Genomic DNA, 14,855 nt, shown 5'->3' with positions numbered 1-14,855 from the left:
GAAACCAGAGATAGATAAGTCTCTCTCCTGGTCCCACGGATCTCACACTGTTCAGTATTGTATATTCAGAAGAGGTTTTGTTTGTTTCTTAATTGTTTGGTGTGGATTTTTTGTCTGATTAAATAGGTAAAAGAATTTATCAACGCAGAGCTACTGGCTCACCTGTATTCTTCTGAGGACCAAAACACTCTAATGGAGGAGTCGGCTGAACAGGCCCAGAGGCGAGATGAAATGCTGCGCATGTACCAGGCACTGAAGGAAGCCCTGGCAATCATTGGTGATATCAGCACTAGCACTGTCTCAACTCCTGCACCTCCACCTGTAGATGACTCTTGGCTTCAGCAGGCACGCAGGTGAGGATCCTTAAATCTGTATTGCAGTGAAATTTAGGACAGGCAGACATTGTCAGCATCAGATCTCTCCCTGCCTGTCTTTTTAAGCAGACATTCCTCCAGGTCTTTAATGACAATTGTGAGGGAAATCAAAGCGTTTTTCCACATATGCATATTATCTGAATATGTATGTGAACAGCAGGCAGGATATTTACCTTGTAGAAGACCGTCCAGTGGATTTATAGCTTGTTTCATGCTTCAGGTAGCAGCAGCTTCTGTCACCCCAGTTGTGTATCCACAAGGCCCCTTCTTGTAAGCTGTTATAATAATTCAACATCTCAGGGTCCTTGTCATACCAATTCCACTTAACAGAACGTTATTAGAACTCTGATATTAAAATCCATTACATTTATCTCCTTGCTCAGGTGTTTATTTCTGACTCTCATAAGGCATATGCTGTCTATGGGAAAGGTAAGTCTGAGACTTAAATATATGTGGTGCTCGGACACTGACTGCAAAGGAAAATGTCATAGGCATGAAAAAGGGTTTAATTTCTCTTTAAAAATAATAATATAATCAAAAGCAACAAACCAAATCCCATATCCCATCTTACTGAACTTCTTAAATCTCTCATATTTCACTAGATCACCTCCTCCAAGTCCGTCAACTCCACGGAGGCCTACATTAAACAATCCCCCAACCAGACCTTTATCTGGCCGAGGACCCGCTCCTGCTATCCCATCTCCAGGCCCTCAGTCGGGGGCTCCTCCAGTCCCGTTCCGCCCAGGACCACTGCCTCCATTTCCGAGTGGTGGTGAAGCCCTTGGAGGACCTCCCCAGGTTCCCTCTCGGCCTACCCGGGCTCCTCCCGGCGTCCCAAGGTAAGATTTGTCACCTTCCTGGTGCTGGGCATGGTTCTCTCCCTCTAGCATAACAGACAGATGGTGCACTGTGTCTCCATGTCGAGCACTGCTCATGAGGAAGCAAAATTTGACATTCCTTGCAGGGAGTCAAAAGGATTCTGAGGAACTAATTTTTAGCCAAAAAATATGACTTTTTGAAAAGACTTGAAGTTTTTCCATAAAAAAATGAAGGACTCCTGTTTTGGTTGTGTTGTATCCATGTAGGGGTTCACAGAGAGAGGTCATCTACCCCCCCACCAGAAGAGGGGCAGGGGTGCAACTCCTCCCTTCTGCCATTCTGAGTCCTCAACAGAGGAAGTAATGACTCTTCTGGGAGAGAACAAGAACAATCTTTCTAGAACCAATGGAACAAACGGATACGAGTCTGATTTAATTTCCACAGAGCTTTTACAGCCAGTTGAAAGTATCAACAGTGTGGGTCATATGGTACAAAACCATTAGTTAAGGAACAGGATTTTCAGGACCACATCATTTCGTTCTCCTCCCAGGGCTTTACATTTATCAGCACTTTCTAAAGTAGCTTTGCATATTTTATAATTTTGTGTGGCATTAACTGCTTTTTTAATATAAGTTATATGAATAAAAAAGTCCTTAATATTTATTTTCACAATGACATAATACACATAATCATCCATATGTATGTATGAAAGCCTCTGATCCTGAGGGCTTTGGTAACTTCCTGAGAGGCATGGGCAGATTAGGAAATATTGGAACAAAGGGGTTTCTCCATTTTTAATAAATTAACTGTTGCATTAAAATTAGTCACAGTTTGGGAAAAAAAAACCCCACTAGTTAAATAGAAACAAAATATGCACATTTTTAATTTCAGAAAGGATAATTGAGAAGAGACCCTTCAGAGAAAAGCTTGTGTTTAAAATAGGTGAGATCTGTTGTAGTTGTCAGTAACTTAAATTTGAGGTTCAGCATTTCTAATGTAATTACCCTTTAGAATATAAAGAATAAAGAAAGAATATACAAAAGCAATGAAGTATTTTAATGTATTTGCTATGCAAAGGGAGTTGTTGCAGCAGTGCCCGACCATGAAATGCACTCTTCCATCTCAGCTGATGTCCCGTAGCTCGCAGTACGGGAGAAACCTAGAATTAATTGCCTTTATGAGTACTAAACTTCACACTGAAAGGGAAGCAGCATCTGAAAGTCCAAGCAGCATCCCGTCGCTGGGAGAGCCTAGGTCTCAGTCGAAAGGTGCTGGCCCCAGTGCTTCACCTGTGCCATCAGAGGATGAACCACATACTAGCCATAGAAATGAGGTCCAGTGTTTTGTCAGTTGTACTGCTGGAGAGAACCATAGCTCCCTGGCATCTCTCACCTTGCCTTGCCAATGAGCATGTCTCCTTTGTCCTGCCTGGCTGTGATTTTGCATGAGCACTGCTTTCCTGAGGTAGCTTGCCAAGAGCATGTCTGATGATAATCTTTTTGATGCTAAAGTGGTAGGTGGGATGGAGACCAGAAAGGAATTTTATAGGGCTTAAAAGCCACTTGGGTAAGCAGCCCATGAACAACTCAATTCCTGACTGCCACCAGTGGCATGCAAAGCAGTGGTTGATAACGGAGGTCAGTGCTGTTAAAATGCTGTAGCTGGATATATAATTAAAAGTACAACTGCCTGACATTTTTGTGGAGAAAATATCTGCAATACACATCTTCTGGACTGGATCCTAGATGTCTTTTTTAGAGTTATGAAAGCTTCAGATACAAACACCAAAAAAATCAGCTGCTGAAGAATGAAGGACGGGTTTGCAGTTTTGCTGAAACTTAGGTTTCTCCTGCTGACTAAACTTGGAGAGAGGAAATCCCAGGGAAAGGACTGGAGGGGAAATCACCTGAGGGGGACAGTTTGGCTGGCCGCTGTGCCTATAAAATGTTTCTTTTGAGCCCTGGAATTTCTACAACGCTTGGTCTGGTTTTAATAAGAACCTTTTCAGGATCATAGGAAATTGACTCAGAAAATGGGACTGAGATATTAAAAAGGGGAAAAAAATAGTTTTGAGGAAGAGTCCTTGTGGAAACTTGAGCTTTCTCTGTGACTTATTTTTGAACTGGGACTCTGTGCTCTGACTGCTCTACCACCATTTTCTGCAATGATCAGGATCTCTCATATCTAGGGCAATAATTCAGCTTCCTAAGATAGTTAGTTGTATTTTTAAAGTTCATCTGGCTTTCCAAAGGAAGGTTTTGTTGCAGGCACTGTCACCATCACGTGGAGCTGAATATCCTGACATGATGCAGAAATATCAGCTTTCTCTTTACTTCTACCTTAAGATAAAATGATCGTTTTCAGGGATAAGACTTGGATTCTTCTTTTCCAATGAGCAGCTCAGCACACTTTCAGTTTGGAAAATTGAGCACATTATAGTGAAATACAGCCTCTGCCTTTAAAAACATCATTTTTTCCCCTCAACTTTATGATCATTTAATCGAAGGAATTGTACAGAATTGGTGAGCTCTCGGCATTCTCTCACTGTTCCTCTCTTACTGTACAGGGAAAGGAAAAGAGGTTAGAGGAGCAGGAAATAATTTTCTTGCTTGCTTCTCCCTGATTCTAAAGCTGTTTTGGGTTATGTGCTCTGAATATTTCTGTAAGGAAACAGAAACTATTTGCATGATACATGCCTCTTTTAATTAATCCCACTTGAGGTGGGTGGATCGCTCCCAGCAAAGCCTGTGAGTAAAGGCCCCTGGCTTTAAGGGCTTGATGCCAAAGCATATATGATTTGTGAAATATTCCCTTCTGCCAGAATTTAGGTTATTCCCTCTCTGTCTTAAAAAGCTGCAGTAGTATTTTGAAAGAAAATGCAGCTGTGCATTTCCTTTGGTAAGATGGCTTTAAGCAGGCACTAGAGCCACTTTGGCTTACCATTATGTGTGTCTGGAAAGCCTGATCTTGACCAATTTTAATTCTACTGTGGATGCTTTGATTTATGGCTTTTAAATGTCCTGAACTGGAATCTCAGCTTTGCCACAAGGAAAACAATTGAATTGGAAATGTTTCTGTCCTGGCAATAGAGCCCATGGTGTCAATGGGAGTGGGAGGGTACTCTCCTTTTCTCTCTCTTGTCCTGCTCTGCAATGCTACTGTGGATTCATGAAGGCTTGCCCAATGAGGCACTGGAGATTTACTCGCTTGGCCATTAAAACATACATGACCCCAGTCAATGCAGAATCTTGGGGCATGGTTAAACAGGGCTCTTCAAGGACTGGAGCATCCACTCCAGCAGATAGGAACATAAATGTGTGTGTCACCCTCAGGCATGCTGGTGCTTAGTGACTGGGGGCTGAGGATGGTCTTGGCACGTGAAGCAGACAGTGGGCAGAGAATTCATGTTCTGCTGTTCTTGAACAGTCTCATACTCTCCCTACAGTTTACTTCAACTCAGAGACAACCCATATGGAAGGGGTGATGCTGGCTATGCAGCTACATTTTATTATGCCACTGAGGCTAATTACATGACCTGTTGTGTTTGTAACGATTTACATAGTAAACCATTATTACATGTTTCTTCCAACCCGGCACAAGAAAGTGCTTACACTTGACAGTAATTACAGATAGAGAATTCCAGACAAAGCCAGCAGCACTGCAGAAAGCATCACTGCCTGATGTTTCCTGCTCTGCTGGCTCTATACTAAGCTCTTTGATTGACAAATATCAACCATCAAGTCAGTTTTCTGTGATTGATTTTTATGGATTAGAGTTCTTTGGAAAGGTTTACTGTAATATGTCACTTTGTGCACTGAATGATTAGGGGATCCTTTGCAAAAATTGCATATGATCTTCTGATTAAAATCTATCATAGTGCTTAGGTGTGTAAGGCCAGAAGAGTTATTCTGCCTTAGCTTAGGAATCTCCTCTCTTCTGAAAGTTTGACCTTGCATCCTTAAAAGCTTACTACAGTATTTTTTAATGGAATATAAATAACACTCAAATAGCCCTTGCATCAAACTCTTCTGGCAGGATGAATAAGTGGCCACCTTAAAGCATTTGTGTGAGTTGAATGATCTCTACCTGAGCACTCAATTAACAGAGCACAGCTGTGTCCAACACTAGCTTGCATTTGCCCTCTTCAAATGGATCTTCAGTGAAGGTTGTATTCTGTAGTTAGCATGTTTCCAATTCTACCTTTCCAAGGACTGCAAAGTCACAAGACTTAAAATATAATCCCTTATGCTTTGTGTGATTTCTGCCCTGGGAGGAGAGACTCCCTCTGTAATTTGTTACCTGTCTAATTTATGTTTCTTGTTGAGAACCCAGCAATATGCTCCTTTTGCTGCTGGTTGCTTCAGGCAAGAGACTCCATTTATTTTTTCCTTATCTCTTGGAAGGGAGTTCTGCATTTTCCATTCCTCCACTGGCTTCTTTATCACTACTTTGTCTTCCCTTTTTTCTGCCCTTCCCTTGCTGTCCCTTTCTTGACCATCCTGTTTGCTTCCTCTTTCCCCTTCTCCCTTCACTTGGTTTCCTGCCCAGTATATTTATCTCACTATCTTGTCTTGGTTTCTTTCCAGCTTATCCCTTCCTTGGCACCTTTGTAAATCTGTCTGCTGCTCCTTCCATTTCTGTCATCTTGTAAAGCTTTTCAGACAGTTTTCAAATGCAGTATCTGGCAATCTTTCCTAACAGCAGCCTGGTGTCAGTGGCTGTGACAACCACTAGAAACACTAGTTACACTACTAAGGGTAGTCATACTATCATGCAAAAACAGTTGAGTACTGTTGGTCATCTTACCTGTGGCCATCTTGCAGCTTCAGTTTTAACAGAAGCAATGAAAGAAGTAGCATTCTGCATGAGGATAAGTATTGGAGGGACTGGGCAGAGAGCAGGTCACAGCAGGTTTTTTAAACGTGCAAAATATCCCAATACAACGACTCTTGTGGTTTCATTACAATTCTGCAATACTGATATTAGGAAACATTCGGAACAGCATTTGCACAGCAGTGATTCTTCAGCTGCCTGAGCTGTACTGGCATGAGAGATAGAGGACTGTCTCCACTTCTGCTCCAGGAGCTTCACTGATTGCTGCCCCTGAAAGAATGTCTTTCTTCTACACTAGGATTTTGTTCCCAGCTGTCTTTCACATACCTCTCCTCTAGGTGACTGTCCTGAGGATCAAGTAAAACAAAGTTCATAGGCTGTCAGACTTTATCTGCTGCCACTGACTCTTGACTTCCATCAGCATCTCCTTTCATCAGCCAGAGACAGACTCTCCATATCTTTCAGGGATCTGGAAATTTTCTAATGGAAGATAGACTATGACAATTGAACAAGTGTATCTGAAGAAGCACTTGTTCTACATGGGGTTTGTTTGATCTTATTTATTGTCTCTCAGGTAGTTTTGATCATCTTTAGTATTGTTCCTGAGCTACTTGCTCTTACTTATTACTGCTATTGCTACTTGCTCTTACTTATTCAGCAACAAAAAAAATGTTTTTGAAATGAGTTGAACTAGGAGAGATCCATTTGATTTGGGCAGTTGGAAGTTACTTTCAAAGTTTGTCAAAGAGGATCAGTCTGGGAAATGGCTCTTCATTACTCTCAACATAGACCAGTCTCATGTGGTGGGGAAGGGTAAGTAAAAATGCTGCAGGAGAAAGGAAGACTGAAAAAGAAGGAACCTGAAAACAGTTGAAAGAAGTGATTCTGGGATAAAACCTATTTTTTTGCCTAGTTTTTTTCTCTCTCAAGATGCTCTCAGTAGAATGAAGTAGGTTTTGGTTTCAGCATCTCTTCACTTGAAAAAAGTAGAGTTGAGTCAAACAATAGCAAATCCTGTTTGCCAGAAATACAGCAACCTGAAGACGTGTTTTGTCCTCAGTAATTATTTAATCTCATAACAGTATTTCAGTAATCATGCCATGAGGCCTATGCAGGATTAGAGCAAGGGTGTTTGGCAGGAAATCTCTTGCCTTGTCTGAAAGAGTGGGCAGAACAGCAGTGGGTTTCCAGCTTTCCTGGTGCTTAGAAGAGAAAACATGTAACAGTAAATGGAAAGAACGATATGAACTTCCTGCAGACATCTTGAAAGGCTGTCCTTGAAACTCTCCTGTCCCCTGCAAGCTGTACTGGATCATTAGTGAATGAGGACACTCTGCGGCTCCATTAACAGCAGTGACACTGATAATCATGTTAGTTGTTATTGTAGACAAGAAGAGACGCAACTCCAAGTGGGGGTGACAACCAGGATGTTTGCTCCCTTGCTTGTACCAAGGTAAGTAAAGTGTAGAGAGGCAAAAAGGCAGAGGAAGATCAAAGGTTGGTAAGAAGGAAGAACAGAGTGGGGAAAAGCAGATGTGGTGCTCAAAGGCAGGTAATGCTGAACACTACAGCTAAACACGGACCAGTACACAAGACTTGAACTACTATGCAAAGATTACATGTTCCTCCTGCTGATTTTTGGGCCCTTCTGTTGCCATCTGTGGACACAGGAAAGTAGAACATTATTCTGAATGTATCATTCAGCACCCTTAACTCTCTTCTTCCATGGGCAGTTTTGATACTTCTGACCTAGGGTTTCTGAAAGTTTGGGACAACCCTACACTCATCTTGACATCTTCCCTGCTGAAGGACAAATGAGAACACACAGTTTAAGAATAATAATCTTTCTTGGTTGCTCCATTGAATATTTTTTGTTGTTTATTCAAGCTGAATGACACATTAATTCCCTGAAATGACTAATTCGAAAGTGCAACACCCACATAAACACACAAATGTATTTGTGTGTGTGTGTGAGACAAGTTAATTTATGAGGGTCGTACAGAAAGTGTAGTTGACTTGCAAATAATAAATTACTCTAGCAGAGAATCATATTTTGGAGCTCTTTGCCTCTGAAAGGAGTGTCTGTATTAAGTTAAATCACACACAGTGGAACCTCAGTAGCCCCAGTGCTTTGGAACAGCATTAGCGTTTGAACTAATGGAGATTTATATGGCTGCAGTGTAGTGGTGGGTAGTGGAAGGACATGTTCTTCCCACTCACTCTTACTTTTTTTCTTTCTTTCACTTTAATAGGTGTCTGATAAAACACCATAATCTAACAACTTCAACTTGCTTACACATCACACAAAAATCCTTCCACTGACGCAGTATTGTGCAGATGGGACATGTGAAATAGTGAGATCCAGCTATATGTATGGCTATGCAAGTGTCTCTCAGTACAGTGGCAGCACGTTCTCTGTGCGTTTGAGGAGCCTGATACATCTGTGTTGTGCCACTTCAGAACTGGCACACATACTCAGACACTGCTGCACACCCCAATGCTTCCACCCTGACTTGCCCACTGACAGTCATCTTGTGGGCATCCTTACTAGAGACTTTTTAATGTTTGATTTCATTATGTTTTTCAGTACAGAAACAACTCTGAGAAATTTTTGCTCTTGGACCATTACATTAGAGTAAGGGACCATCTCAGAGGTATTCCCCAACTGCTTTTTCCTTTCATCACCACAGAGTGCTGTTTCTCATTTCTCCCATCATCATCACTTCCTGACTCTTTTCCATGATTCCTGCTTGACTTAATGTCATCATCCTTTTTCTGGTTTTCCTACTTTCTTATGACGTGTGTCACTAGTATCAGGTGCCTTTCCTCCTCTTGGTTTTCCCATTTCCACTCAAGAACCTTTCTCAACAGTTAATGTTCAAGAGATTCCACAGTAGCCGTGCTGCATCTTCTGTAGGCCATGAAGAGTTTCAAGTATGCATAGACTCCAACTAGTCAGACTTACAAACTGTGTCTTGACTGTATTCTTCAACCGTGATGGCCATAGTAGTTTCACTTAAAACCACCCAAATTAGAAACACTATTTATTCCTCATCTAAAGACACTCTTTTATCCTCTTACCATACGCCTCACATCCAGATTTGTATTGTCATCTAAAATAAAATTTGCCTCTCAGACTTAAAGCCACTTAGAGATTTTGTTTAAATATTTTCTTGTTAAATTCTGCAAAGATGGTGTCAAATATAGAGAAACCAAGATGATGAAAAGGAGGGAGAATAATGGACTACAGCTTACAACTCCAGATCTATAGGCTGTATCGTATCATACAGTACAGTAATGTGCATGCATTCTGTGAGTGTTCTCTGGTGGTCACAAGCAAACAAGAATATAAAATGTAAGTAGAAATGAAAGCCTTTTATTCAGTATGTTAGCTGTGGTCCAAGAAGGGAAGCCATCTTCTTCCAGCAGGGCCTCCCATGCTAATTACAGCCGTGCTTTACTGAGAGCATATTTTGTGGACTCTGTGTGGGGAGCGATAGCACTTCTCAAAAGGCAAATGCCTGAAGAGCTCCCATATGTTTCTGATTGAACTTTAGGTCTAGACTTGCTTTACTTGGTTTCTTTTGCTCTGCATTTGCTTTAACTAAACCTTTTAGGAGTTCTTTTAAAACTGGAAAAAAGAGGTGTACTGCCTAGGTTAAAAATCAATGTAAAAACTTTTCCTGTTGCAGAAAGTTTTTGCATGGGGGTAAGAGTTACCCTCTGTTCAAAACCCCACTGAGCTCTTCAAAGGAGGAGTCTCTGCAGCAACATCAGGGAGTTATTAAATACATACTTACCCCACAATTTTCATTGGTAAATTCTTTATGTCTGCTTAATGCGCGCTAGTTAGAAGAACTGATTCTTTCTGCAGACTCGTTTACTCAACCCTGGGGACCTATGATCCCCTGCCCCTTCAGCACTAACTTTTACAAACAGTTTCCCTTTTTTTTTCTTTAGAGGAAAAAACCCCACAATATAAACCCCCCCAGAAACCCCCAAAAGCCAACACAACAGACTGAGCAGCCTGTTAAAGGGGCCAAGTCTTAGGACTCAGCCCTAAAGCTCAAAAACTCATCTGAAATGTTGGAGACGGTAACTAAATTGGAATTAGCACAGGAGTGGCATTTTTATAGGAAAGAACTCTCCCTGAAGCAGGAGCTGCCTTTCAGGGCCTGGGAAGGGCTGAGCACCGTGAGCGCAGCCCTGGGCCGTCAGAGTCGGGCCGATAACACTGAGCAAACGCGTTCCGTGCCGTCTCTGCCGCTATCATCTGCTGGCCTCAGACTAAACATTGAATTGGGCTTAGTCACATATTTACTCGCTGACATGGGAGCTAGCATGGAGCAGGAGCTGGGGGAGGTTGTTTTTCTCTGGTTTTCCCTCACTCCTGTCCACAGGCAGCCGGGAGCTCCCCCTGCTGCTCTGCTCTCTGGGTTACTGCGCTTTTACTCCCAGATACTCCACATTTGGAGTATCCTGGGGAGTACTTGAACTCTCAGCCACTGCTTAGGGTGTAGAAAGAGCGGGAGAGACAAGAGACATGTGGGTTGGCCTTCTCCACTTGACTTAGGGGTTGAGATTCCTGCAAGGGAGGGGGAGAAAATAGCCTATTCCTGATATAAAAATGGTCACATAATGACTTGTCACCTTCACAGAGAGATCTAGTGACTGGCAACTTCTGGCCTTGTGCATTCCTTCACTTTAACGTGAGCTTCAGCTCCATGCCAGTTGATGCAGTGTGCAGTGCAGGCGAGGTCTCTTCCCTGAGCTGAACCCCTGCGCTTTGCTTTGCCTCAGGGACTCAGGTGTGGAGGGATATGGTTTAGTTTAGTGATGGGCCTGGCAGTGTGAGGTTAGTGGTTGGACTTGATGAACCATAACGATTCTGTGATTCTGTGAGCATGGCCCCTCTTCCTGTGTTACTGGCACAGGGAACTGGAGACAGTCCAGGAGACCATCAGCAGCAGGACTGGAGGTAAGAGATGTTTTTACAGGTCTTTTCCCAAACATCTGCCACTCCTCTGGAAGGCACCTCTGATCTCCAGGTGGAGGTTCTGCTTGTCTCAGGGAGGAGCTGGAAGGAAGCCCTGTGCAGCTGTGTGGGAGCCAAGCAGCACCCTTAAGGGAACAGAGGAGAGGGCCTGGAGCGAAGGAGACATCTGCCCATTCGACACCTACATCCCATCCCACACTCCTTGGGATGACACAGTTAAGTGTGTGTCTCCAGAGCATCCGAGATAGACGTATGCTTGTTCATAGTGTGAAGTAGAGGGGGAGAGTTTGGACTGAGGGGTCTTCTCACTGGGAAGACATGGTGTGGGGAGATGCTTCAGCGTGGCACCATGCCCCAGGCCCTGCTTGGGGACAGCCCCCTTGGGAGTATCAGCTTCTCCTTCAAGGGGTACTCTGGAGTGAAAGTGAGTCTGCTAGGGGGTTTTTCTGTTCAGGTCCAGACTAGGCTTGAAGCAAAATTCAAAATACTGGTCAAAGTGCTCTGGTTCAAAGAGGAAATGGGGCTCAGACCTGATTTTGGTTCAGGTTTGGTTTGACTGAGTATATCCAGGAAATCTTCCCACTATGCTCTCCAGTTTCTGATCGTGCTGGGCTAAATAGCAATCTGACTAAATTACATTATTTGAATCCATTGTGATGCATTCAACCTGGTATTAAAATGCATTCCTGGTCTTGTACCTTTTAAATTTGATATGATGACAGCTGTATGCATTTTCCCTTGTTTGTAAATTGTATACATATGATACCATGTTTTCAGTAAGCACTAAACAATGCAATGTGAGGCATTTCAACAAAGGAATAATTTAATGCAACCCAGCAGAAATGCAGAGCCTTAGAAGTGGTTCTTTATGAAACAACAAATTCTGGAAGCGGGTCCAGAAGACCTACACTGGAGCAACGCAGGAAACAATAGTTAACACAGTCACTTTTTTTTTTCTGTAAGAAAAATACACCATGAAGAAATTATATTTTGTCTGGTTTTTTAGCTTGTTGATTTACTTGAACGTTTCAGATGGCATATTTTGTACTTGTTGCATGTTAGGGATTAAAACTCTCATTTCTTCAGCAGAAGAGAATATTGTCATACAAGCTGTGCTTTGAGCCAAGCAAGACTTTTTTTGTCAAGTGTAAATTTGTCTCATATATTATGTTCCAGTTCAAAGAATGTAGCACAGTTACATTCTTTTCATCTTCTGCTTAGCTTAAGTGGAATGAGATGTGTTTCTTTTGTGATCTTCAGAGACAGGAGCTGTTCCCGCTTTCACAAGTGGAGGACAGCATTAGAAAGGGCTGTACAATTTGTCTTGGCCGTTAATGAAGTCTGCTGAAGCTGGATAGGAACCTGAACAACATTCAGCTCCCAGCCTTGTTCAGACCTCAGGTTCATGCCTCTCTTAGAGCAGCTTTGGGCTCTTGTGGAGATCTGGGCTGTGTTAGGGAATAAGGAGAGAGCTGGTGCTTTTCTTCAAAGAAATTGAGGAGCAAAATCACTGTGTAAGAGATGAATGGGAATTAACTGCAGCAGCACAACCGTGCTGGAGGAGGCTCGATAGCTAGCAAAGGGAGCAGGCCAGCTGTGAGCAAGTCTTTTACATGTATTTCTACAGCACAAAGTGGTGTCAGGCAGAACCGTGTGAACTGGTGCTGGATACCAAACAGGTATTGTCATCTCAGCACAGGCTTTACTCAATGGTGTTTTAGCCCAGGTAGAACACAGCATTAACAAAATACTTTGATCTGAAACTAAACTCATGGAGTTATCTTCACACAGTTCTGAAATGAACCATATACCTTAAATACACACAAAAATGTAGGAGGCAATGACATGACTACCAGAGGGAATCAGTCTATGACTGCAGCAGAGTTGGTGTGTTGTCCTTGGACAAGGTAAGCGAGGGGAAGATCTCAGCCTGGAGTGCTCTTGCTCAGCCTGGACTGCAGGTGGAACGAGCTGGGGGTTGTACTACTGCTGACATTTGCACTGTGGTCTCTTATCAGATGATGATGCAGTCCGAATTGGAATGCAGGGGCTTGCAGTACATGTGCTGAGTCAGCCCTTTGAAACAAGGGACTGAAGACCCATAAGCCTTGTCAAAAAATCTGGGACTCCCTTAGCAATTACTGAAATTGACAGAGGAACACAGTAGTGGTAGATGAGTGAATCTAGAAGCTGTAGCCACAGCTGGCATTTCATAACTGCCCATTGATACAAATCATGAAATCTGCGCCTCACGTTCAGGCACATTGGTGAAGCTTCAGTTGGCCCAACTGTGCAAAAAGCTCCAGGTTTTCCTGCTTCTAGAAACAGCAGCTGAAGTCACTGCAGTGCCTGTGTATCTACTCTCTGGCTGTCCAGGCTGGGACTAACCCCTGAGCAAACAGGAGTGATGATCTTCACCGGCAGTGTCCGTGGCACAGGCGTGTAACTGTTCAGAGGACAGCCAGACTGTGGCCCCGAGTGAAGAGCTGTCCCACGTGTGAGAGAGCTACAGCGTAGCACACACGTGGCAAACCCGTCCCTTTCTTCCTTATTGTGGATGCTGAGGGCTGTCAGGCTTCAGTGTACGTGAGAACGTTGTGTTTAAGGGCATGTGCATGTTCACATAGCAACAGTAAAAGGTGCCAGGGTCATTCTCTGTGTTTGTTCTTATTGTTTCTTCTCTCTTTCTCTCCAGTCGAAGACCACCCCCTTCACCTACTCGACCCACTGTAATTCGTCCATTAGATTCATCCCTGTTAGACTAAAAGAAGCTTCTGGCATGTAATTCATTGTTAACCAAATATGTGGAAACAAATTGCTTGATAACTGTTGCAATAACCGGTGTATAGTCGCATGTATGGACATCTATAGGCAAGTAACCAATTTTACTGATATACTTTCTGTCCATTCACCATTATTTATGAGGTCTTAAATGTTTTGGGAAGGTCTGTTCTGCCTTGACTTTTCCTTTTGCAGTAGCTGATGTTAGCTAACTTACTGACACATGTCGTCACCCAGGCAACTGTGCTGCAATTCCTGTAGAGCAAACGGAGGCCTTGACTTTGTGTGTGTTTGTGCATGTGTAGATTTGATCTACTTCTTTTTTCCTCTCAACTGAAAGGAATCTTGCTTTTATTTGTACCTTTCAGGTTTTCTGTCATTTGGAATAACACAGTTATGCCCACTTTCTGTTTTAATGGCTGAACTGGGCAAAGAAAAGCAATGTAGTTTCTTACCAAGCTCTTCTGAAGGCCCTGCACTTTCATGTCTTTCTTGCAAGAAGCTGGCTGGATGGCTGCTTCTCCTATCATTTCTCCTTATCTGAAGTCTAGTTTTCAAGGAATGTGGATAAACAAGAAGGGTGTGTATGGGACAATGTTTTACTTTATTTCCACATTGGCAGCTGACACACACAGCTGGTGGGGTGGTTGGTAAGGACCAGGCTGCAGCGTCTCAGCTTGCAAGGCTCATCGTGGAGCTGAGGAGAAAGAGTGATGTGAAGAGCCAGTACGTGACAGAGCACCATGTGCCAGCTTGCTTTGACCTCTGCTAGCACTTGCTCACATTCATGCACCCACTGAACTCCTGGGAAGCACCAGGGGTATGTGAGTGTGTGTAATACGTAAAAAAGTACCATGTGGCAGGATCCAGAGAACTGAGTGTTGCTTTAAGTCATTTTATGAAACAGAAAGAGATACAAATACATGCACAGCTGTAAAGGAAAGGGGCTGCCACTCCTCTGCCCACTGTGTGAGCCATATCACAGAGCTATTGCCTGTGATTTGCATCTGAGCTTTCCAAGGGTCTGGTTTGGACTTGAGATACTTGCTCAT

General features: G+C 43.0%; 1 protein-coding gene across 2 annotated transcripts in view; it reads left to right on the top strand.

Moving 5' to 3' along the window:
- The window catches only part of DNM3 (dynamin 3), a 162,206-nt gene extending 148,350 nt beyond the window's left edge, over positions 1-13,856 (top strand). Inside the window, exons 18-21 of one of the 2 annotated variants that reach the window (XM_062003460.1) lie at positions 127-353; positions 992-1,213; positions 9,669-9,683; positions 13,718-13,856. In XM_062003460.1, the coding sequence (XP_061859444.1) occupies positions 127-353; positions 992-1,213; positions 9,669-9,683; positions 13,718-13,787 (534 nt within the window). In that variant the 3' untranslated portion in view covers positions 13,788-13,856. Of the gene's footprint in view, positions 1-126; positions 354-976; positions 1,214-9,668; positions 9,684-13,717 lie in introns of both variants that reach the window. The other variant, XM_062003459.1, reaches the window with a different exon arrangement.
- Positions 13,857-14,855: the final 999 nt, after the last annotated feature.

This window comes from Colius striatus, chromosome 10 (assembly GCF_028858725.1).
Source record: "Colius striatus isolate bColStr4 chromosome 10, bColStr4.1.hap1, whole genome shotgun sequence".
Classification (NCBI taxonomy): Eukaryota; Metazoa; Chordata; class Aves; order Coliiformes; family Coliidae; genus Colius; species Colius striatus.
Note: the sequence above shows the minus strand (reverse complement) of the source record. Positions and strands in the feature narration are given on the sequence as shown.